Source organism: Ictidomys tridecemlineatus, chromosome 2 (genome assembly GCF_052094955.1).
Source record: "Ictidomys tridecemlineatus isolate mIctTri1 chromosome 2, mIctTri1.hap1, whole genome shotgun sequence".
Classification (NCBI taxonomy): Eukaryota; Metazoa; Chordata; class Mammalia; order Rodentia; family Sciuridae; genus Ictidomys; species Ictidomys tridecemlineatus.
Genome location: NC_135478.1, coordinates 90,359,047 through 90,381,836, shown reverse-complemented (window position 1 = coordinate 90,381,836; position 22,790 = coordinate 90,359,047). Strand labels below are relative to the sequence as shown.

General features: G+C 35.4%; 1 protein-coding gene across 15 annotated transcripts in view; it reads right to left on the bottom strand.

The window, feature by feature from the left end:
- Positions 1-22,790, bottom strand: part of Atxn2 (ataxin 2) — a 131,495-nt gene that overhangs the window by 55,798 nt on the left and 52,907 nt on the right. For 9 of the 15 annotated variants that reach the window (XR_013434812.1, XR_013434809.1, XR_013434808.1 and 6 more), the window contains exons 6-15: positions 16,526-16,540; positions 13,304-13,428; positions 10,046-10,137; positions 9,402-9,599; positions 7,816-7,994; positions 5,770-5,979; positions 3,152-3,334; positions 998-1,195; positions 571-678; positions 238-308 (exon numbers count right to left, since the gene is read on the bottom strand). Coding sequence is in view for 10 of the 15 variants with exons in the window: in XM_078039157.1 (XP_077895283.1) it covers positions 238-308; positions 571-678; positions 998-1,195; positions 3,152-3,334; positions 5,770-5,979; positions 7,816-7,994; positions 9,402-9,599; positions 10,046-10,137; positions 13,304-13,428; positions 16,526-16,540 (1,379 nt within the window). In the remaining 5 variants the exon portion in view is untranslated. The remainder of the gene's footprint in view (positions 1-237; positions 309-570; positions 679-997; positions 1,196-3,151; positions 3,335-5,769; positions 5,980-7,815; positions 7,995-9,401; positions 9,600-10,045; positions 10,138-13,303; positions 13,429-16,525; positions 16,541-22,790) is intronic. The other 6 variants (XM_078039153.1, XM_078039154.1, XM_078039156.1 and 3 more) reach the window with 4 other exon arrangements.

The following is a 22,790-nucleotide window of genomic DNA, read 5'->3' as shown; positions in this document are numbered from 1 at the left end:
TGGACACAATAACGATTATTTTATTTTTATGTGGTGCGGAGGATCAAACCTATTGCCTCACGCATGTTAGGCAAATGCTCTATGGCCGAGTCCCAGCCTGCTTACCTATATACATATAATAATGTATAATGTTTCTGAGTGGTTACACAATGCATTTTTTGTAAACTGATGATATAAAAGTGGCAATGTTTATTATTTATTTTTTCAAATTATAATTTATTAGTCAATGACACTTACCCTAAAATCATTCTTAAACTTCTTTAAATCATCGATTTGTTTTCTATGTTCAGAAACAACTGGTGATATACCTGTAAAATCAAGAACTATTAAAATACACGTTTATTTTTCAACTCTAACTTCAAGTTCTTTTCATATGTGATGTCAGAAATGAGAATAAGATCTGTCATCAAAAGAAAAACAATTTCAAATATTAACTCTGGCATTTACCAAAGTAAGCATTCATGTGTATGCAATACCAAGAAGTATACAAACAAAAGTACTCTACTGGGCATGAATTAGACATGCTCTTCCCTATTTCCACAATTATGTTTAAAAACTTAAAACTCTAACCTTTGTTTTCAGCTTTTGAAAAGTTAGGTGATGTTTCATTGGGCTTAACATTTTCTTTATTCCCTGATGGAGAGTTCTGCCTCTGATCTTGAAGCCTGGAATCTTTAGCTAGAAAACAATTTTTCAAAAAGAATTCAGAAATTAGAAATGTTTTTGGAAAAAATACTTTCACCTGAACAGAGGTTTTAGTTCCTTGCAGACATTATGTGAAACAACACTAATTATATTTATATAGGTATTCAGCACCCAAGGAATGTTAGCCTTCAGAACACTAGATATTAAAGAATAACATACAAGAAACTAGTGGTAATATGTAAACAACAAACTTAATTTACTTAAAATTTTAAATGTGTATTCAAGACACATAGCTATGACAACACAGAATTTTTCTGTTAACCTTGGAAGCCCCCCACCCCACCCCACATACCTTCCATCGATGGGGTCACAGCTCTGTTGGATGCAGGACTGGCAGGTGTAGGAGATGCAGCTGGAATGGGCATGGCAACAGCTTCAGCTGGAATGATACCAGCTTGGGGAGAAGCAAGCACTGGCCCGCTGGGAGTATTTCCAATACTGTTCTGTCTGGGAGACCTGGGTCTGTGAGTTTTGGGAGATAATCTTGGAACTAGAAACAAGGAAAAAGTTATTTATTATGTTCTCAGCTCATCTGATATTTCCTCAAAAAGGCTTGTTTTGAGATCTAGGTAGAACAGTTATCCTCAGTCCCCACTCTTTCCCAACCACCCTGTTTTCTTTTCCAGTCTCAGGAATAGTGGTGGCTACTGAAAACACAAATGTCTGAAGAAAGAAAGCCATTACTAATACCTAAGTACAACTGTGGTTGACTTCCTAAGTAAACATATTAACTTTTTTGAGTCAAGTTGGATATTAGATTCCTATGGCAAGATAAATACAACTTGCTGGGGTTTTTTTCTTTTTTTTTCTAAGAAAGATGATGGCTATATTTTGTACTTTTAAAAATGTGGGATATCCCCAAGAAGCCTATTCTTGCCTCTTTGATACACTGAAACACCACCCAGCACTTTGTAGCGCATCCCGTGTGTTCTTTCTTGAAATATCAAAATCCACTGGGCAATAACTAAGGAAATCAGGACCCAATTTAGCCAAAAGGGTTAGATAACACAAGAAAATAGTACAAATGTGGGGTTGACATTATGATTTCCTAGGTTTTGAAAAAAAATGCTTCAATTTACCTCACTTTCATTTTTCTTTTATTGAAGAAACAAGGATTATGAAAGGAAACACTCAACAATTGTCATTTTTTCTAATTTTTATAAATAAACAAACTTATAATGTTAGTCTGGGTATATATCTTTTTTTTTTTTTTGTAGTTGTAGATGGTGAAAATGCCTTTATTTTACTTTTTTATATGTGAAGCTAAGGATTGAACCCAGTGCCTCATGCATGCTAGGCAAGCGCTGTACCACTGAGCTACAGCCCCAACTCCAGCCCCAGTCTGGGTGTATATCTAAAAACTGTTTTTATTCTCTTGCCTCTAAATGATAGTCACTCTCAAAATTCATTTCCAAACCATCTGAGTAATGCCAAAGTATTAATATTAAGCTGAAGATTATTTTAAAAATGTTTTCTTATTATCTTAAATTAATTGAAGGAATTCACAGTACAACTGTATGAGTGCACATTGTATGAAACTGATCAGAGAGTATTATCAACTGAACACAGATATTTAATAGTGCTGGGTGTTTTAAGTTTCAAGACTATTTATTGTAAGGATAAAGAACAAAAAAGAAAAGCTAGGGCTGGGGATTTAGCTTAGTTGGTAAAGTGCTTGCTTCGAATGCATAAGGCCCTGGGTTCAATCCCCAACATCACCCCTCCCCCACTTCCAAAAGCCATCATTAAATGCTCTAACTCTATAATTGTTATGGGGGCAAAACATTAAGGATTGATCAACAAGGTAGCCTACTTTTTAACTTCTGTCAAAAGTTTAATTTTTTACACTTATATGGCTGCTATCACCATATTCCTCAGGCTAGTCACAGGTAAAAGTTTGGTCTTTCATTTGTGTTTGACATTCCTAATAAAGGAAATAAAGTTGGGAATTAGTGCCATGGACAGATGCTATAGAAACACACTCGATGTAAGACCCAATAAATGTGTGTAGAACAAATCAACAAACAAATAAGCCAAAAAGATGGGAAATACAGTCCCTTCAAAACAGTGCTATGAACTGTATTTGCCTTATATTAGAGTGGCACTTGCTAGCTACCAACTATGTTCATATTTATGAACCTCATACAAACCCATAAAGCATACTAGACAAGAATGATTTTACTCATTGAGAAAACTAAAATTTGGATGCTTGCATGATTTATTCTAACTTTATGATAAATGATCCCAGAAAAACAAAATGTAGTTTTCCCAAATCCTGGCTAGTTCACTATTTATACTATATATACTTTATATGTATATACACACGCACACACTCTCACATCCATACACACACACTTCCTCAAACAGAGATTTACCTCCACCCTTTTTATACCTTACCTAATTACAAAAAGAACACTGTCAATGTCCTAAGCCAAGTGATACCTACCACCACTGACCACTGATGACCATGTTCCCCCTGCAGGACTAGTCCTTGCCACTGGAGGAGTAGCTGCTTCACTTGGTGGATTGTGGGATACAAATTCTAGGCCACTAGATATAGAGCCCCTCCCAGCAGAAACTCTGTGATTTCGAGGGTGTCGCTGGGCCTTTGGGGACATCCTTGGAGGCCCTAAGAAAGGAACAGTGAACATGACATAAATATCATATGCAATGTCCATCAGTACTATATTTCTGCTAAACACACACACACACACACACACCTCTCTCTCTCTCCCCCCCGCCCTTCCTCCCTCCCTCTCTCTCTCCTCACTCACTCAATAGTTCTTCCTTGATTAAAAAATAAAAGGTTGTGGGTGGGGGAAGACCCATACCATATTTATTATTGGTCATACTACTAAAGAAGTATTTTGTAAAATGCCAGAGTTTAAAATAAATGCCATTTCCCTTTATTTTTTAAGGGACAGATGAAGTTGGCGGTAAGAAATCAAACGATACGATGTCATAACTAATAAGAGAATTTTAGCAATCTATTTACTCTAAGTCCATCAGTTGTAGGCATATAAAAATAAAGAACTATAATAAAATGTTAACTAAAGGTACAGTTACACAATAAAATAATTTTTACATATACTACTTCCAAAATTAGAAAAAAAGTATTTTAAATTTTTTTTTTTTTTTTTTGGTGGTCTGTATATATCAAACCCAGGGCCTCATACATGTCAACAAGCACTCTACTATTGAGCTGTGTCCAGTCCCCTCCCCCCACAAATTTTTTAAGATTAGCCATCCCCAGATCCCCCTGTACTCTGAAATACATGTATATACCCTTCTTATATTTCTCAAAAATGTTAGTTTATCTTAACTCTTCTGCCATGATCATCAATTTTATAACTAATGGCTTTAAAAAGTCCTTACCTATAAGCAGTTAGCAGGCTATGAGCTGAAAATTCTACAAAGCATGACTTGAACGTCCAGAATAGGTGACATTTGAGGAAGAAATTTCACTATGTGAATTGTTAAAATTCTACATCACTGGTTCTGCCACCCCATTAGGGATTTGTCTTTCTAAAGCTGTCTAATGCACATTAGACCAAACCATCAGGTGAAAACTAATGGGCAGAGCTGCTCTCATCACAAGTCTGACAATGAGAATATTCACAAAATACATTCTTAGGGTCAAAGTCAAGACCTCTTAATCAAACCTAGCTGTCAAACTCTTTAAAACATCAAATTAATGTGTGTCCCCAATAGGAATTAAAACATGAATATGATCTTTAAAAGAATGCCAATGATATAAACTTTCCACTGGAGATTATACAGCATCCCTGAAAAATGCAGAAGGTACATTTCTATATGAAAAGCTATTCCATAAACAGTCTTTACATCTTAATGTAATAATGACATTCACAACTCATCAATGAGAATATTTTATCTAATATTTTCTCATTATATAAACTTCTATTAAAACAATGGACTGCAATGCATACTTCAATAGAACTTAACTCCACTATTAGAAGTACTTTTGAGAAAGCATGTCAGCTTGAAAATCTGTGAAACTGGCTGTTGAATGTGAGCTGTTTTGATCAAGGTCTCATGATCTCCCTACTAGGGTGACAACAATTTATTTAAAAACAGTCACCACAGTTTCTCCAGAGAAGCAATTTACATAGAAAAGTTTATTAGTCCCAACATAGCAATATCAATTTGTGATTTTAATGAACAAGTTTGATTAAAATTTTAACACAAATATTCTGAATATCAAAAGGACATTATCATTTAGAAAGCAGGACTTTAAATTTATGCACTGATTTTTAAATTAGAATGTTACCCTTCTACAACATATGCAAATATCTGACACGTAACTGTAGTGGGTTTAGTATCAAATACTAAATAAGAATTACAGGATTTTCTTATTTTTGACAAGAACAAAAAAAAAAAATCCCTAAAGATTCCAATTCATACCTGTGTTTTATCAACAATTTCATTGACATCAAGGCGTCTTCTCACTTAAAAATAGCCTTGTACAGTATAATACTGCAAACTAATTTTGAAAATTACTCAGTTAAGTTTAGAATTCTTCAGGCGCTCTAAAAAAACACAGTCTGTATTATAATCTGAGGGTCCACAGACAAAGGAAGCTACAAGGAATGTCATGCTAAAAAAGGATCCCTGAAACACAATTCCTGCCTATGGCCAATAGGAAGGTTCACTGGCATTCTGGCCAAGGAGCTATTATAAAATGATAGGTTATTCAGTTAAGTCCAAGGCTAAGTGGAGAAAGTTCACTGTTCACTATTAACCACTATATCCAGTATCAATCAGGAGAAAGAGGCCCTGGGCAGATCTTTCTGGAGCTGTGCAGAAGCATAATTACTAGGCAGATTAAACCCCCTTTCTTACAATGCAGGATTGTTCATAGCTTCACAGAGCATTTATCAAATTTCTAATGAACAAAAGGTTAATAGAATAGTTTTAATAAACTAAAGTTAAAACACGGAAATTATAGGTTATTAAATAATGAAGAGGAAACTATTTTGTAATTATAAACTCACATAGGAGTTAAACAAAGACAAACAAAAACATGAACAAATTGTGGTATTGTACCTTCTGAAGACATGCGTTTAGGCATAGTAGAGACAGGAGCTGGAGAACCATGAGCAGAGGGGTGAGACGGGGGTCTGGATGGCCGCGAGGGGGGCCTGGAGGGCGGCCGTGTAGGGGTGGCTGCCCGAGGTGGAAGAGAGTTGGGACCTGACTGGTAGCGAGAAGGTGGGCGAGAGGAAGGAGATGGGCAAGGCGATGGCCAGGGAACACCTGACAGAACAAATGATATGAAGGAAAGTATAAAAACTAAAGAAAAAAATGAGGGAAAAAAGTAAACAGAAAAAAAAAGTAAAATGACAAAAATGATTTCTTGTACATTTTAACCCTTTGAGGACAGTCATTTGTTTTTGATAAGTTTTAGCATAACTTAACTGACATAAATTCACATTTTACTTTAACCTCCTTAAAATTAAGTCTGTTTAAATGAATACACGTTCCCAAAGGGTTAATTAGGATCTACACATACTATTGAAGAAGACAGTTAAGACTTTGTCTAGTAATTCTGCTTCTATTACTGTTTCTCTCTAAACAATTGTTAAAAGGACTATACATACAATAGATAACTTCACACAATAAAACACAATAATTCTTAGTCAGGAATAAGATTGCTTACTATATTAGTTTTAGCTCAGAAACAATAAAAATAAACACCAGCTATTATATCCCATTTACAGAGCTGGTTTCTTACAATCATCTATGATTTTCATTAAGTTTATATCTGAATCTAAGGTTCAGTTTGAAGTCTCATTAGAAATCAAGTCCCATATTTAAGTAGAAATAAAATATTAATTCTATTTTGTAGAATCACAAGAATAATAAAGGTATCAAATTTGCTCTTTCAAAATAAGTCTCCATATCTCATTAAACTAGAAAAGGGGGAACCTTCCAAATAATTTATGCCATTAAAATACTTATCTAAGAGACTGCTTAATAAATAGTGCAACTACAAAGCAGTCATCACCAAATAAATTGATCCTGATAGATATGCACAGGTCAAAATACACTGACATTTACCATTGCAGAGCACTTACCTTAACCTTAGAAAATAGTTCCAGGTCTCCTCTCCAGAGGGCTCCACGCACTTGAGTATTATACATTTTCCAGCCCCCTTCAGGTCTTTTTACTTTGAAAATTCTGTTTATGAACAACTAAAAATCTTTACTCAATGAGCAAAGAAATTTTCATCCCCAACACTAAATATAGAAAATACTCAAGACTGTGTTCATCTGGAGAGGAATTCTGGAAAAAAGACTTAATAAAAAGAAAATGAAATTGGAAACTTAGTGTTCTCTAGTTTTGATCTAATTTTATAAATTCAAATGCCTAAAATTGAATGTCCACTCTATTCCCTTAGTAAGACTACTGTTGTTACCAATTACCTTATTCCCATACCATTTACAGGTGTGCTGAATCCTCAGAATTCTATAAATCATCTTTAATCTATGAGGTATCTTCAATCTAGATTTAGAATAGTGAAAAAAATACCTTCCTGTTAAAGACTCAGGTTTCTTTTATTTAAGATGCTAAACTTATCTATCCTTAAGGACTTAAGAGTTGTTTTTATTGTATTTTTCTCATTAATTTCTTCACATGACTCTTAGTCATGTCTTGTATTACAAATTACAACTCCTTTCTTTATTAACCACTAAGTATATTGAATATATATTAGGATTTTCCATATAAACTATAAATAATTTTATTATCCAGTGTTTTTAAAATTGAGAACCTACCCAAAGTTTCCAATTTCTTTACATGTGGGATTTTTTTTTTTTGCCAAGTGAATGTCAGAAGCAAACTTAGAACTTTATCTTAGTATATGATGAATGTTTTGTCATACTGAATACTATATATGCCAAAGACTTATATATAATGTTTCTAATCTAATATTCACAAAATCAAGTTTTAAGTAATTCTGAAGCAAAAAACTACTCCACAAAAATCATTATTAATATGCACATTCCTATCAATTGTGTAAACTCATTTTTAGTTTGTATGAAAACTATATATTTGATCAATGACATTGATAAATTTGGCTAAAATACTTGCCTCCATTAACTACTCTTTGGTCTGAACCAGAATTCGGGTTGAAATCTGAAGTGTGAGAAGTGGATCTTGATGGCATGGCGCCCGATCCAGGCTGGCCCATACGCGGTGAATTCTGTCTCCCACTTCCCCAGGATATGACTTCTCTATTTCTTTGTCCAGGAGGAATATATTTATTTTCCCTGAAAATGAGAGATCCTCTAAATCATTTTATCCTGAAACATGTCTAAAAAGTAATTTAGGTAAAGGGAATATTTGTTATAAAAATGTTCAACACTAAACCAAACCGCTTCAATTCCCTGTTCTTCCATCTTACCCTGAGTTCTAGCTTCTAGCCTCATCCTTCCCTCAGATTCTCCTCCAAGCCCAAAGTTTAATAGACATATGGTCATTTTCACCCTATTTGATCTCTCTGTGGCTGACTCATGATCAGTCTTCTTAAAGCTTTTTTTTGGGGGTCCTTGGCTTTTCAACTTTACTTTCTCTGAGATCTACACGGTCTGCTTGTTCTTTGTTTTTTTTTTTTTTTGTGTGTGTGTGTGTGTGTGTTTTTTGTGCGTGTGTGTGTGTTGCTTCAGTATCAGCAATGCTGATCAATCTCAAATCCTCAGTGCCAGTTCCAGACTCCACACATCTCAATGAACTTATCCAAATGTACCACCTAAGCTGTGAGTGCCTTGACAATAGAAATCTACCAGGTATGCAGTGGGTGCTCCTGAATAAATGAAAGACACACAAGCCCCTCAAATGCAACAAACTGCACGAATAAAGTTGTTTCTCCCCTCAAACTTGCTTCATCTTTCCTATCTTCGTTATCAGTACAACCATCAACTCAGTTAGTTAATCAAATAAAATCTCAATAAATCCCCCTTGATTTTTCTAAGCTTTATATCACAAACTTTGGTCTAGTTGGTTACCAAGTTGTCACAGCTGTTCTCCCTGGGATTTGATCACCCCAGCACCTGCTTTCAAGATGCTCTTTCGCTTGTACACAAAGTCCTTTCACTATCTCAGTTCCTGTCACCACCCGCCACCACTACACTCACAACATGGATCATTGACACAGGAAACAACTAGCCCTTTCCTGAGCTTGGCTGGTTGTCTCACAGGGCTGTGTTTCTCCGTGCGTGTGTCTTTTCACCAGGTGAGAAATCTTTTCTCATACTCCTCTCTGAGTGGCAAACAGACTCTATTATCCTATCACAAAAAGTCTCCTCAGTGAGGCTTTCTTAAAACACAATTAATTCTAGCTCCTCTTCACCTTGGATGTTCCTAATACTCTAAACACACCTTTAATCTAGTGAATCATATTGTCCTATTAATTACTCTTTAGCAAGCTCTGTAAGACCTTGGCTTGCTCTTCATCATATACTCAACACTTTGGCTCCAGAGAGCTGACTCTCAAAATACATTTTCCAAGATTACCATAACCTTTTCTCTAACAAAATCTGTTACACCAATTCCACTTGCATTCTCAACCTAAGCTCATTAAAAAAAAAAAAAAAAAAAAGGAAATATAATAATACACCTTCTCACACAGACCTTGAGTTGTGTATCCAAAATACTGCATCATGATTTCCTTTAAATACCTAGTGTTTATGCTGTGCCCCTCACGTTCACTGGAATTTCTCTGAACTGCTGTATATTTTTCTTCCTCGCTTCTATCATCATTTTCCAGGGCCACCCGAGCTTTGTACTGAGCACTTGATTCAATTTCTTCTGCTAACTGGTTTGCCCTTGCTTCCCGTTTTAAAAATTCTTCTGAGTTATCCCTTTCTAAGGGTACCCTAAAACATAAGGAAAAGAAAAGCAAAGTGATTTTAAAGTAATAGTTTATATACCTGTCATAATCAACTATTCAGAAAGTTTAATCTGGTATACTAGAAAACTGTACAAGTATGGTGCTTGTTAATTTTTAAATCAAAAATCTAAATTTTTTGCCTGTTACCTTTTCACAGGGAAGAACATTCAGTATTTCAAGAACTATTCATCAAACCTCTACCCTTTCAATGCAGTATTTTACAACTTGAAAACAAATTTATTTTAAACATAAAAATAATTAGGTATTAGGAAACTTCATTTATTGCCTGTTTTAATAGAAATTTACAGATCTAGGTAGAATAATTCTTTGACACATTTGTTTAACTTAAAATTCAACATTTATTCCACACAATTTTATGAACATCAAAGACAAGTAAATATACTAAAATAAAAGCAAACTTTTTAAACTTACGTATATGAAGATAAACTGCTATCATATGTAGACACTACTCCATAATTTTCTTCATTATATCGAAACATATCATTGGGATCCCATCCATTAGACTAGAAGAAAATGAAGCTCATTTTTTAAAGTAATAAAATATTTATCTTCTTTAATTCAGTTTTAAAACATTTACAGTAATACTATCCTAGTTAAATCTAACAAATCAAAAAATAAGCAAAACTTTCCTCTCAAAATATTTTAAGGAAAAATTTTTCTTCCACATCAGCCCCTCAAACAGGTAAGTAACTATAGAATCATTTGAGATGATATTCAAAAAGTTTAGAATATATTAGTTACTTCATAAAATCAGAGCTTTCTGATCACGGTTCTGTCCTTTCCTTACCCTCTTAACAGCTACCTTTCTGTAAGACAGAAACACCTAGATTTACCAGAAACTTCCTGAGATCATGGATCATAAGTATGTGAAGGAAAAAAGGTCTTTTTGACAGTCAAAAATATTTCCAGTGGTGGGGGAAAAGAAGGAAGATGACAAAGTTTTCCCCACTTCATGATGACTTTAAAGTGGGACCACAGTACTAGACCCCAGCCATCCTCCCCTTCTATATTCGAATGCTCAAAGGAAGTGTGATATGAGGCCATCAGAAGACAAAAATCATAAGATCTGGGTTTAAGAACCAGTTTTGCCATTAGCAGATGTTGGATCTCAAAAGGAGAGATTCTGAGTCTAGATGCCCTAACTTACAACTTCTGTGTAGATAACTCTTCAGTTCCATAAAGGAACTACAGGAAACTACTATTCTTAGAAGCTAGATTGTATTATTTAAACTGTAAGAATCAACCAACTGGGGCAAATGCTATAAGAATACTCACTGATAATACTAATGTCTGGTTAATCACTTATCTATTTAATCCTTTAAGTCTTCTTTTAAAGCTAGACTGGTCAAAACCAGAGACCCAGCTTTAACCAAGAAACACTGCTGGGCGCAGTGACACACACCTATAATCCCAGTGGCTTGGGAGGCAGAGGCAGGAGGATTGAAAAGTTCAAAGCCAGCCTCAGCAAATTATCGAAGCATTAAGCAACTCAGTGAGACCCTGTCTCTAATAAAATACAAAATAGGGCTAGGGATGTGGCTCAGTGATCGAGTGCCCCTTGAGTTCAGGTTCTGGTACCCAAAAACAAAATTAAAAGAAAAGAAAAAGAACGCTGATCCCAATTTCAACACTGAAGCTTGCCTTAAAATCCACCAATCAACCCTGGGTCCTCCTAAGTTAATCCTGATAAGACAATAAAGTAACCATACCATGAAAGTAACCCCTTTGGCCTAAAGTATGTACCAGAAATCCAGAAATCACAATTACCAATGAAGATTTTATAACTATTTAAATAAAAATTAATATAAATTCTACAAAAAAATCCACACCACACAGAAAGATATTCAGTGAAAAGTATCTTCCAATCCCAGGGTGCATAGATAACTACTACTAACAATTTCTGAAGTATAATTCCAGACTCCTATATACATATATGATCAGCTCTTCTTTAAAATTCAAATTGGATCTAACTGTTCTGCAACTTGCTTTATCTTTTAATCTTGGCTATCACAACACCATTTAAAATATATATATATAATATTTATACTGAGTGGCAGCAACATAAATCTATTTCATTTGTTCTACTGATGGATGAATACTGCTTTTGTTTTTGGAGGTGGGGATTTAACCCAGGGCCTCACACAAGCTAGCAGTCTACCACTGAGCCACATACTCCACCTTTTCAATGAACACTTATAAAAACATCCCCATATATAATTATTTGCATGTATTATCCACATCATATATTCCCCACACAAGTCAAGTGATGCCTACTTGAAAACTGATATATTCAGATATATGCATCTTTAAAGTTTGAAAACTAAGCTGGGCATGGTGGCATATGCATGTAATCCCAGAGACTTAAGAAGCTGAGTGCAAGGATTGCAAAGTTTAAATTTAGCTTCAGCAATTTATGAGACCCTGTTTCAAAAAAAAAACAAAAAAAAAACAAAAAAACAAATAAATGACAAAGGGCTGGGGATGTAGGTCATTGGCAGTGTTTCCCCCACCCCAGTTTGAAAATTAATTAACAATATATTAGTGAATTTCTGGCTTTATAACTAAAAGGCCCTAGTTATAATTACTAAGTTATTATGTCTTAAAACATTCGCCAATACTTTCTATCTCTATAATGTCTATAATCTTTTTATCCTAAAGATAAGAGTCTGTTAAGCATTTGATTTGTAGATGGTGTTCTAGAGAAAAGCAAAAATAATATGTTGCAAGAGGCATCTTAGAAATAGGCTTTTTTATGGAGAATGATCTTGGTGTGTGGGTGCGCATGCTTGCGCTCGCGCAGTGGTGGCACTGGAGATTGGATCCAGGGGTGCTCTACCACTGAGGTACAGCCCAGCCCCTTTTTTATTATATTGAGACAGGGTCTCACTATGTTGTCCACGCTGGCCTTGATTCAGCAATCTTCCTTGCCTCAATCTGCCAAGTAACCATGATTATAGGAGTGTACCTCAGTACATGGCCAGAGAATGATCCCAATTTAAGACCAAAAATTTTACTTAATACTTTAATTATAATGTAACCTAATTATTTATCTTAATAATGAGTACCTTTTCTCTTCCTCAGACAAGAAGCTTAAAATGTTCAGCTTCCACCTCATCTCTAGGTAATGTCAACAGACAATGAAGATACCATCTCCTTACGTTGCCTTATTCTGCAGGGTGTTCAAAGCAAAACACACTGGCATTTCTCATGGTTTCCACTTTAAATCTGTAAGTTGCTTATTATCTTTTAATTATAAGGAAATAATAAATGAACACAAGAATAGATTACACCCTGCTTAGCCCTCAAAAATAAATTAATAAACAGGCTGAGGATATTGCTCAGTGGTAAAGCACTCGCCTTGCATGCGTGGGTCACTAGGTTCAATCCCCAGCACTGTAAAGTAGAAGTAGTAATAGTAGAAATAGTAGTAGTACAAGTAGAAAAAGTAGTAGTGGTAATAGTAGCAGTAGTAGTAGTGGTGGTAAATAAACATTTTTCCTTATTCTTTATTTATTGCCTGGGACAAAATCTCTATTTACATAACAACAGCTGCTCCAAATATATTCTTTACAATAACAAAAACATATGTAAATTAAAAATAAGTGATAGGATGAATGAATGAATACCACACTGACCACAGTCTGATAACCAAACAAAGATATTACTTACTACATCGTTTTCCAAAGCCTCCAGTTCCTCGCTGGTTGAGAGTTCACCTGCATCCCAGGGCTCCAGGTCCTTCTCTTTGTGTTCACCATTCACTTTAGCACTGATAGCAGAGTCAGTAAAAGCATCTGTAAAGAATGGTTTGGGTTGAAAGATCATACAACTGATAACAGGCTACACTAATATGCATCAATTATCAACAAAGATGTAGGATTTAAAAAAAAAATTTTGAAGTGAATTTCTGATAAAGAAATAACATTAAACAGTGTGCTTTCAAACAATTCAATTAATAATCACAAATGATTATTAATAAAGGCATTTTTTCAATTTTAAACCAAGAAATATTTTAATATACTCACATAATTCCTTAAATTATATTAAAGATAATTCAAGTGACACATAAAATTCCCACCATCTATTTAAACTAAGATCTTTTGTTTAATGGCTACTAACTAATGTACCTTCAGAGTACTTGCAGTCAAATACATAGAGACATTTTTTTTTTTAACTTTTTAAATCCACATGTATACACAGAGGTTGGTATCCAAACATACTCTTGCCAACAGTAAATTTAACTATTCTAAGTGGCTCCTCCTTTCCTAGAATTCACTTTTCCTGATACCACTTTGTTATAAAGCTCAGGCTGTATACTGTTACCTGTATATAAAAGGAAGTGCCTACCTGCACTTCCTTTTAAAGTATTCTCACTTACTTGTGTCCTCTTCTATTCTACTCTGCTAGCTTTTCTGAGGAATACTGCCTTGTGAGAGCAGCATGTCATCCATATGTTCAGCTGACCATACTACAGTCTGTCAAAAGTTAAAAAGTTGACAGTGGGCCCAACTTAAAAAGCTAAATAGTGGTAGGAAATGCTTTGTAGACATACATTTGCATTTAAATACTTAGACCTATAAGGTGGGACCTACCACAAGCTACTTGTAATAATTCTGATGTGGCTCTGCAGGAAAGAATAGGCCCCCAGTCATTGTGCCCTCACCCTTACTAAAAGTTCTCCCAAAGAGGAGGGGATGCTTTAACAGCCTAATGCACCCAATTTTCCCTCTAAAGAAACAATTCCAGAGTGATTTTTGATTTAGTAATGCTTCTATAATAGTCTTTTCCTAATGATCAAGGTGATGCCAAAATTTTAAAAATTGAGCAAGCCAACTGAGGCAGGGCATTCCAAGATTAGCTAATTCTCATTCCAAATTAACGATGGGTAAGAAAAGGAGTGTGTACATACACACCAGGGATTAAAATCATCATTGCACCTATGAGCTTTGCTGCCATCTTCATAGCAGCATTGTTATTGCTGCTAGCAATTACTGAAGCCAAAAATGTGCAGAGGGAGATCCCCAGAGTAGCAGGTCTCAGAGGGGGACTGGACAAAACATCCACTGGAAAACAACTACACTTTGGAAACACTATTTTCCCAACACCCCATCTTCAGTTGGAAGCCAGAGATGGCATGGCTCTAAAAATATAACCTTATTTGACACTAGCCTGAATCAAGCCCTATACTACATCATCTTAAAGTTATATGAATTCCTTGTAAAAATTAATTTGCCTGTGTGTATCTTCAAGAATATTAAATATTTCAAGGAAACAGCAAATAACAACCTTCATTAGTACCCTGAAATTTCTTTCATTTTCACAAGAGTACAAACAATACTAGACTATAGGAAAATGTAAAACCAGTCAACATGACTATTAATGTATATAGGACGCTGTTAATGCTTTAACCACACTAGTTTTTTTAAAGTTTATGTTCGAGTGAATAAAACATTTATTTAGTTAGAAACAGCATAAAAAGATAATGCTTTTAATTCCAGAAATTAAAGCTCAAAGCAGCTAGAGTTTTATGAAACCAAAATAGACTTTTTCTGATTGCTGTGTAGGGGGTTGGGGAAGGAAGAGAGGGGGAAGAATTTAAAAAAAACTGTGGACTGAGCAGAGCAAAGCTGTTTTCAAATGAAAAGATCCAAGCACACAAAACAAAATGAATAGTTTAATTCTACTTTTATGATATGATTCTAAACAACATCAAGAAAGGATCCCCAGACAGGCAAGCATGGTGGCAACACAGCAGGAACAGGAGAATGGCAACTTCAAGGCTGGCCTGTGGCAACACAGCAGGAACAGGAGAATGGCAACTTCAAGGCTGGCCTGTGCAACTTGGCAAGACCTTATCTCAAAATAAAAAACACTCATTGGTAGAGAGCTCCCCCTGGATACAGTCCTCAGATAGGAGCCAATGTGGATGGGAGTAAGTGTCTAAAACCTTAATGAACCAGGCTTTACTCTGCTGATCACAATCAAGAGGCCATCATTAGGTGAGACAGCACATGCCTGTAATTTCAGTGGCTCGGGAGGCTGAGGCAAGAGGACCGTGACTTCAAAGTCAGCCTTGGCAACTCAGTGAGACCTTGTCCGTAAATTAAAAATGAAAAAAAAAAAAGGCTGGGGATGTGGCTCAGTGGTTAAGCGAACCTGGGTTCAATCCCCAGTACCCCCGGCCAAAAAAAAAAAAAAAAAAAAAAGAGGCCATTATTAGGTGACTTGTTTTTTTCGATTCTACATTTTTATCTTAAAATCTTCCGTTTACAATATCAATCTTATAAAGAAATCAACTACTATTATGCTATAACTTAGAAATGGGGAAAGGGAAAATATGAAAGTATAATTCTATAAAGGATATGTTCCTTGGTTTTTAAAATTTCCCCCAAAGTAGGTCCTTTTTAAAAGATAAGTGAAAGGTTTAGGGGAAAATGGGCCAGAGTGGAGCATCAGCACAAAATGAGACAGTGGCAGTTGCTAGAGAAACTCTGGTTGTTAAGTATCTTATTTAAGGCCAACACAGTATCATGAGCTAGAAGGAAGAAAGGCCTTGGTGTTCCATTCTACACTGTTACCAATATCCACTAGTGCAAACTCTGATTTATTTTACAATTATAAAATAAAATACTAGACATTTGTTAACAGCTTTTTCTTTAGTTTTTAAAAAATACTGATGATATTAAATAACACAATGTTGAAACCAGATTACTGCAAAGTTCAAAAAAACCAATTGGCTATATTCTAATCATAAGTTGTGGGAATTTGCATGCAAACTATATCCATGCTATAAGTCAGTTTATTAAATTTCCATTATTCTCTATGGCAAGAAACAAAAGCATTATAAGAGCAAGATGCAAAAATACAAAGTGAATGTTAGAAAAATGTTACCTGTTTCTGAAGGAACTATAGGTATAGAAAAAAAAAAGGAAAAACAATAAAAATTATCAAATGAGACAAAAGACAAGGATTTAGTTCTTTCTGTACTTTATTCCCTGACTTAGAAACTTCCAATTTCCAAAAGCCTCTACACTAGAGGGTGAGGAAAGGTGTAAGATTACAATCCCCCTCCCCAATGGTACCCCCACAGTGGGCAGGCTCTCAACACCCTGGCTCCACTCTGATTTTAAACAGAACCTAGCCATTCTGGGACAGAGATGCCATCTGGTGGTAGTCAAGAAGACATGACTAAACCACTATGCTACCTTTCTTGGGTATCCCCCATTCCATGCACTGGTCTTGAACCTTTCCTCTTTTACTGCTCACATAATTATGCTGCTGAAAGATCATTCAAGCTTGTCTCAGAATTTTTTAAAGGGCTAGAATCCAGAGACTCAGAAGGTTGCGGCTGGCGGATCACAAGTTCAAGGCCAGCCTCAGCAACTTAGTGAGAATCTATTTCAAAAGGAAAATTAAGGGCTGGAGATAAAGCTCACTGGTAATGCTCCTCTCAGTTCAATCCCACTCCCCTGTTCCACTCCCCCTGGTTCCTCAAGTGTAGACAAATAAGTAAAATGATTTTGAAGTGTTTAATATAAATTTACATATATACAAATATAAAAATGACATAAATTAGATGAAACAATCATTAACATTAGAAATCACAAATGTTATTCCAGAAAGAGCTTCAAAGTCCTTTACTACCCATTTCATCTCTATTAAATTTGCTTTCCTCAAACACTGAAATTCTAGATAACAAAACATTTTAATTTTAACCAATTATTACTGTGGGATTTTTTTCTACAACCTTTAAAAACATTTTCTCATCATACATCAGAGTTCTTGCCTAGCATGCATCAGGGTCTGTGTTTGATAGCAAGCACCACAGGGAGTGGGGTCTGTAAGCCAAGTGCAGTGGCACACGTCTTTCCAATTCCAGCTACTTGAGAGACTGAGACAGGAGGACAACTGAGCCCAGTATTCAGGAACAAATGTATGCAAAAATTTTCTGCATAGTATACAAGTCCACAGACTTCCCCAGAGAAGAGGGACTATGTGTTAGAGGAGTGATTTTTTTTTTAATTACATATACATCTGTTCTAACTACATTATTACAGTAAGAGCATAAACTATGTTATATAGATAATATTAAAGAACAGCATAAAGAAACAGATATAGATTAAAATAATAAAACCAAAGGCACAAGTAAAAGCACTACCACAAGTAGAGGCAGAAGTAGAACTATCATGACAAGAGGACTGCAGGGAGCTGGGGCCCAGGGAGTTTTTGGATTAGGGATTCTTATCCTTTTTTTAATCCAGGGATCCCTTTGGCATTTTGGGAAAACCTACGGAACCATATTCAGAATGTATTTAAATGCATAAGAGACAGAAAATCAATAGAGACCAATTATAATAAAATGCAATTATCAAAATCTAAAACAAATTTTGCGGCACAGTAATATGTATACTTCTTTATTAAGGCACTAAATAATAAGATCTAACAAGAGATGATCTAATGACTACTATAATTTTTTAAAGGTGATGAACATAAATAAATCTGAGATGTCCACAGGATCAAGTGATAAGAAGCTTTTCAGTTGCAGGCACCAACACTACTATTGGTTTGTTGCCTACATTTATAATGGAAAGAAATGCTAAATTTCACTCAAAGTTTAGCAAAATTAAAAGTGCTTTGTTGTTGTTGTTGTTTTAAATCCACATTCATCATTCCCCAAATCATGTTCTAACAAGCAGAAAGAGAAAGTAACCTGCTAAGGAAAAGTAACAGAGTCCCCTGAAAAAGCACCTTCCTGAGCAACAAGCCTCTGTAGGAGGTAGCCAGTATATCATGTTAAGGACCTATAGGCCAGCCTAAATATCAACTGCCGGGTTTTTTGGGGGTTTTTTGGTACTGGAGATTGAACCCAGGAACTCTTTACCACTGAGCTATACTCCTAGATCTTTTAATTTTTTACTCTAAGACAGGGTCTCACCAAATTGCTGAGGCTGGCCTTGAACTTGCAATCCTCTTGCCTCAGTCTCCTGACACCGCAAGAAGCAAATGATATATTTCAAAAAAACTTTTTGTTTTCTAGTCAGAATCAAACAACAGAACCAAACCAACAGAATCTTTCTGTTTTACTCCTTTCTCAGATCTGACCTAGATAGCCATTTGACCAAAGTCAGGAAAGAATCAATTGATATGGAAAAGCATCCCCAAAATGCTATTCTCTTTAAAAACACAATATGCCATTTTAAAGTGTCTCTGCTTCTCTTATGGAGCCAAAGGGGAAAGTCTAGAATCTGACTAGGAAACAGGTCAAAAACCTCCATCAATGTACTAGACAGTAAACTTAAGGCACAGGATCCCCAAAGTAAAGGACCAAACTAACTTTTCAGATGCTAGGATATTTGATTGGAAGCTTAAAAAATGCTTAAGGTCTAAGGATACAGTAAAGTGGGCTGCCTAACAACATGCTCAAGGCCTTGGGTTTCATCCCCAGCATCCTTCCATCCAAGTGCTTCCAGACAGTAGTTCTCTTAAGGAAGTACCAATTTGCACCAAAAGGCACGAATAACAGAGAAAGATAATTGTCTTCCTATGTAAATGATTAAATTTCAAAATACTATGAAAAAGTAAGGTAAAAATTTTCAAATCTTTGAGGGACAAACATTCTACCTAATAAAAAAGCAGTAGCTCTATTTTCCCTAGTAATAAAATCCATATATGAGATGTGCATTTTGGATTATTTACTTAAAATTTAAAGGAAAGTGTTTTTTTTTTAATATTTATTTTTTAGTTATGGGCGGACACAGCATCATTGTTTGTATGTGGTGCTGAGGATCGAACCCAGGCCTCACGCATGCCAGGCGAGCGCGCTACTGCTTGAGCCACATCCCCAGGCCCTAAAGGAAAGTGTTTTTAAGATGAGTTATATCACCTTGGTTCATCAATATAACATAATGGCACTGTAATTAGTAGTTTAACATTTTAAACTTAAATTAGCTAAACTAAAATTTGAGCTGAAATTATTCTAAAATGGTATCACTTAAAATGAAGTGAATATGACTTTAAAAAAAATCAAATAAATATATACATATTTTTTAAATTGTAAAGCCATAACCCAGGTTTCTTTGAACAATGTGAGTAGAGTATTGGCTTCATAGAATCAAATATACACAAAATTCTACAATAAAGCCTGAATGAAATAAAAGTAATAAAACCAAGACATACTATGGAAACCTACTTTATGCGGTTTGTGGTATTTAAAAAAGTGAACGATTCCTCAGAATAAAAGATTTCCAATTCCCACATTATCTCCAAAAAAGATCAAAAGAAATTCGAGGAAGGATGCTCTCTGAAATTAGCCTATTTTTTCATTTTTCAAAAGGTATGATTTTCAATTCAAAAGTTAAAGAAAAAGCAATTCTAGCAGGGTATGTTGGCATCTGCCTGTAATCTCAGTGACTTTGGAGGCTGAGGCAGTAGGATCGAAAGCTCAGAGCCAACCTGGACAACTTAACCAGAACCTACCTCTAATTAAAAAATAAAAACATGGGGCTGGGGCTGGGGCTGGGGCTAGGGCTGAGCAATAGTGGACTTGCCTGGCATGTGTGAGGCACTGGGTTCAATTCTCAGCACTGAATATAAATAAACAAAATAAAGGTCTATCAACTACTAAAAAGTAAAACTTAAAAAAAAGGGGGGGGGGGCTGGGTCTGCAGATCAGTAGCAGAATGTGCCCTGGGCCCTGGGTTCAATCCCAGGTATTTAAATTTAAGGGGAGGGAGAAATAAGACAAAAAAGTAAATTCAGAAATATTTAGGAGTCAAAGAATAGGATACAGAACCTAAAATGTCAACAGTGTTAGCCAACCACATTACTCTTTTACAATTTACTCTCAAACTTTCGGTCAAAAGTGTTCCACAGGGCTGGGGTTATAGCTCAGTGGTAGAGCGCTTGCCTAGTATGTGTGAGGCAGTGGGTTCGATCCTTAGCACCACATATAAATCAATCAAATAAAGGTACTGTGTCCGTCTACAAGTGAAAATATTTGGGGGGAAAAAAAAGTTTTCCAGAACAGGTTAAGGAAAGTAAAATTAGACATGAGTTCCAATTCTTCAGCTGTACAAACACACTTCTATTTCCCTAGCAAATATAGAAAACAAGATTCAGACATTTCATTTCTAACATAAAATCACAACTGTTCAGGTACACATGCTCATTTAATACTCTTTGCCAGAACTGAAATCTAGATAAAAAGGCTATTAATTACATTCGCAGTTAGACAGAACCAAAATTAAAATTAAGACAATTAATCCACATTCCTTCATTACTCAGTTTTGTTACTCGTTCTAATATATTTGCTTTTTGCTATTTCTAAGATTCCACTGAGACTGTGTAAGGAAAGAGAAAAAAATAAATAAATAAAACCTGTCTACTGAAAACTGGACTCTCTGAATTATTCACCTACTAAGGAGTTCAGGGTGTAAGTGCATTTTCTAATTCCCGTACTATCACCAGGTAGATTAATCTTTCTCACTTTTACCATCCATCAAGTTGAGAGATTAAAAAATCATATTCCACTGCTTTGAAACTACACTACTTTGCTTACTACTGCAGTATATTACTTTTCTGCATGATCACCAGTTATTTGTAAAGCTTTTATTCTATTTTTGCCAATCTGTAGCATGTCTTCTAAAATGAATGGAATATATACTACTTTGCACATATCTAATTAGATTTTTATAATCATAATACACACACCAATCTTTGACATTACAATTTTCTAAAGGCTCCTCTCAACTCAAAATTATACAAATACATAAGTGTGCTCTAGTATTTCTATAATTTGGGGGTTTTTTTGTTTTTTGTTTTCCTTTTTGGGGGATAATGGGGAGGGTGTCAGGGATTGAACCTAGGAGTCTAATAAGTTTCTGAGGCTAGCATCAAACTTCTAATCCCTGGGCTTCGGCTGTAGCTCAGCAGTAAAAGCACTTGCCACGCATGTGCTAGGCCCTGGGTTTATTCCTCAGCAGCACATAAAATAAATAAAATAAAAGGTATTGTGTCCAACTACAGCTAAAAAATAAATACTGGGGGGTAAAAAATACCCCCAAACTTGCAATCCCCCTCCCTCAGCATCCCGAGTCATTGTGATTTACAGGTGTGCGCTTCCATGCCCAGCTAGCTTTGAGGGTTTTTCGATACTTCACTCTAATTGAGCTTTATTTAAAAAAAAAAACACAAAAAACTATCCATTTATTTATTTCTTTTTTTACGTGGTGCTGAGGTTTAAACCCAGTGCCTCGCATGTGCTAGGCGAGTGCTCTATCACTGAGCCACAACCTCAGCCCCTAATTGAGTTTTATTTTGACAATCACTGTGAAGTAGGAAATTGATTTCCCCCACACAGTGTAAACATCCTTTACTGAATAATTTATCTTACTCCAGATTTAAAGTGCTACCTTCATAATATATTAACAAAATACCCCCACAAATTTAGTCTGTTTTGGATTTGTTATTCTTTGCCTTTATTATAATTATGCTTTAATTCTAATACATCTTAGTATTTAGTATTCAGTATTTCGTCCCGAATCCTGTAAGAAAAAAAACAAAAACCTCCAAAATTCCTGTTAATACCTATAACCCCATAAACTTTAGAATCACACTGTCAATTGCTACAAAAATGGAGCTATTATCTTTAGAGGTTATTCTGAGAAGAACCAATAACTTCATAGTAATAAAATATTTCCATTCAAAGCATAGCATGTTTCTCTCTTTAAGCAGGGCAACTTACATAATACTTTTCATTTTCTCAGTGCTAAGGGTCAAACCCAGGGTATCACAAATGCTCCACCACCGAGTCACATCCTGACATCCCATTTTATAGTATTCAAGATTTTCCACCTTAAATTCTGTTCCTACTGTGAATATTTTTCTTTATTGTTGTTTAGCTGATTATGACTGTTATGAAAATCAGTAGCTTCCATATGTCTTAGACCAGGCCACCTTACTCTTACTGATACTAAGCAGTATTTTTACACTGTGTGTCCAAATAAATCTCTACTGTATGACATAGGTTTTTCTTTGCTTTTTGTCTTGTTTGGATTCACTGCTCCGATTTGAAAAACAGCAGAAAATTTCTATATGCTCTAAAATTGTACATATGATGCTGGGGACTGATCCAGGGCCGTATGCATGTGAGGCAAGA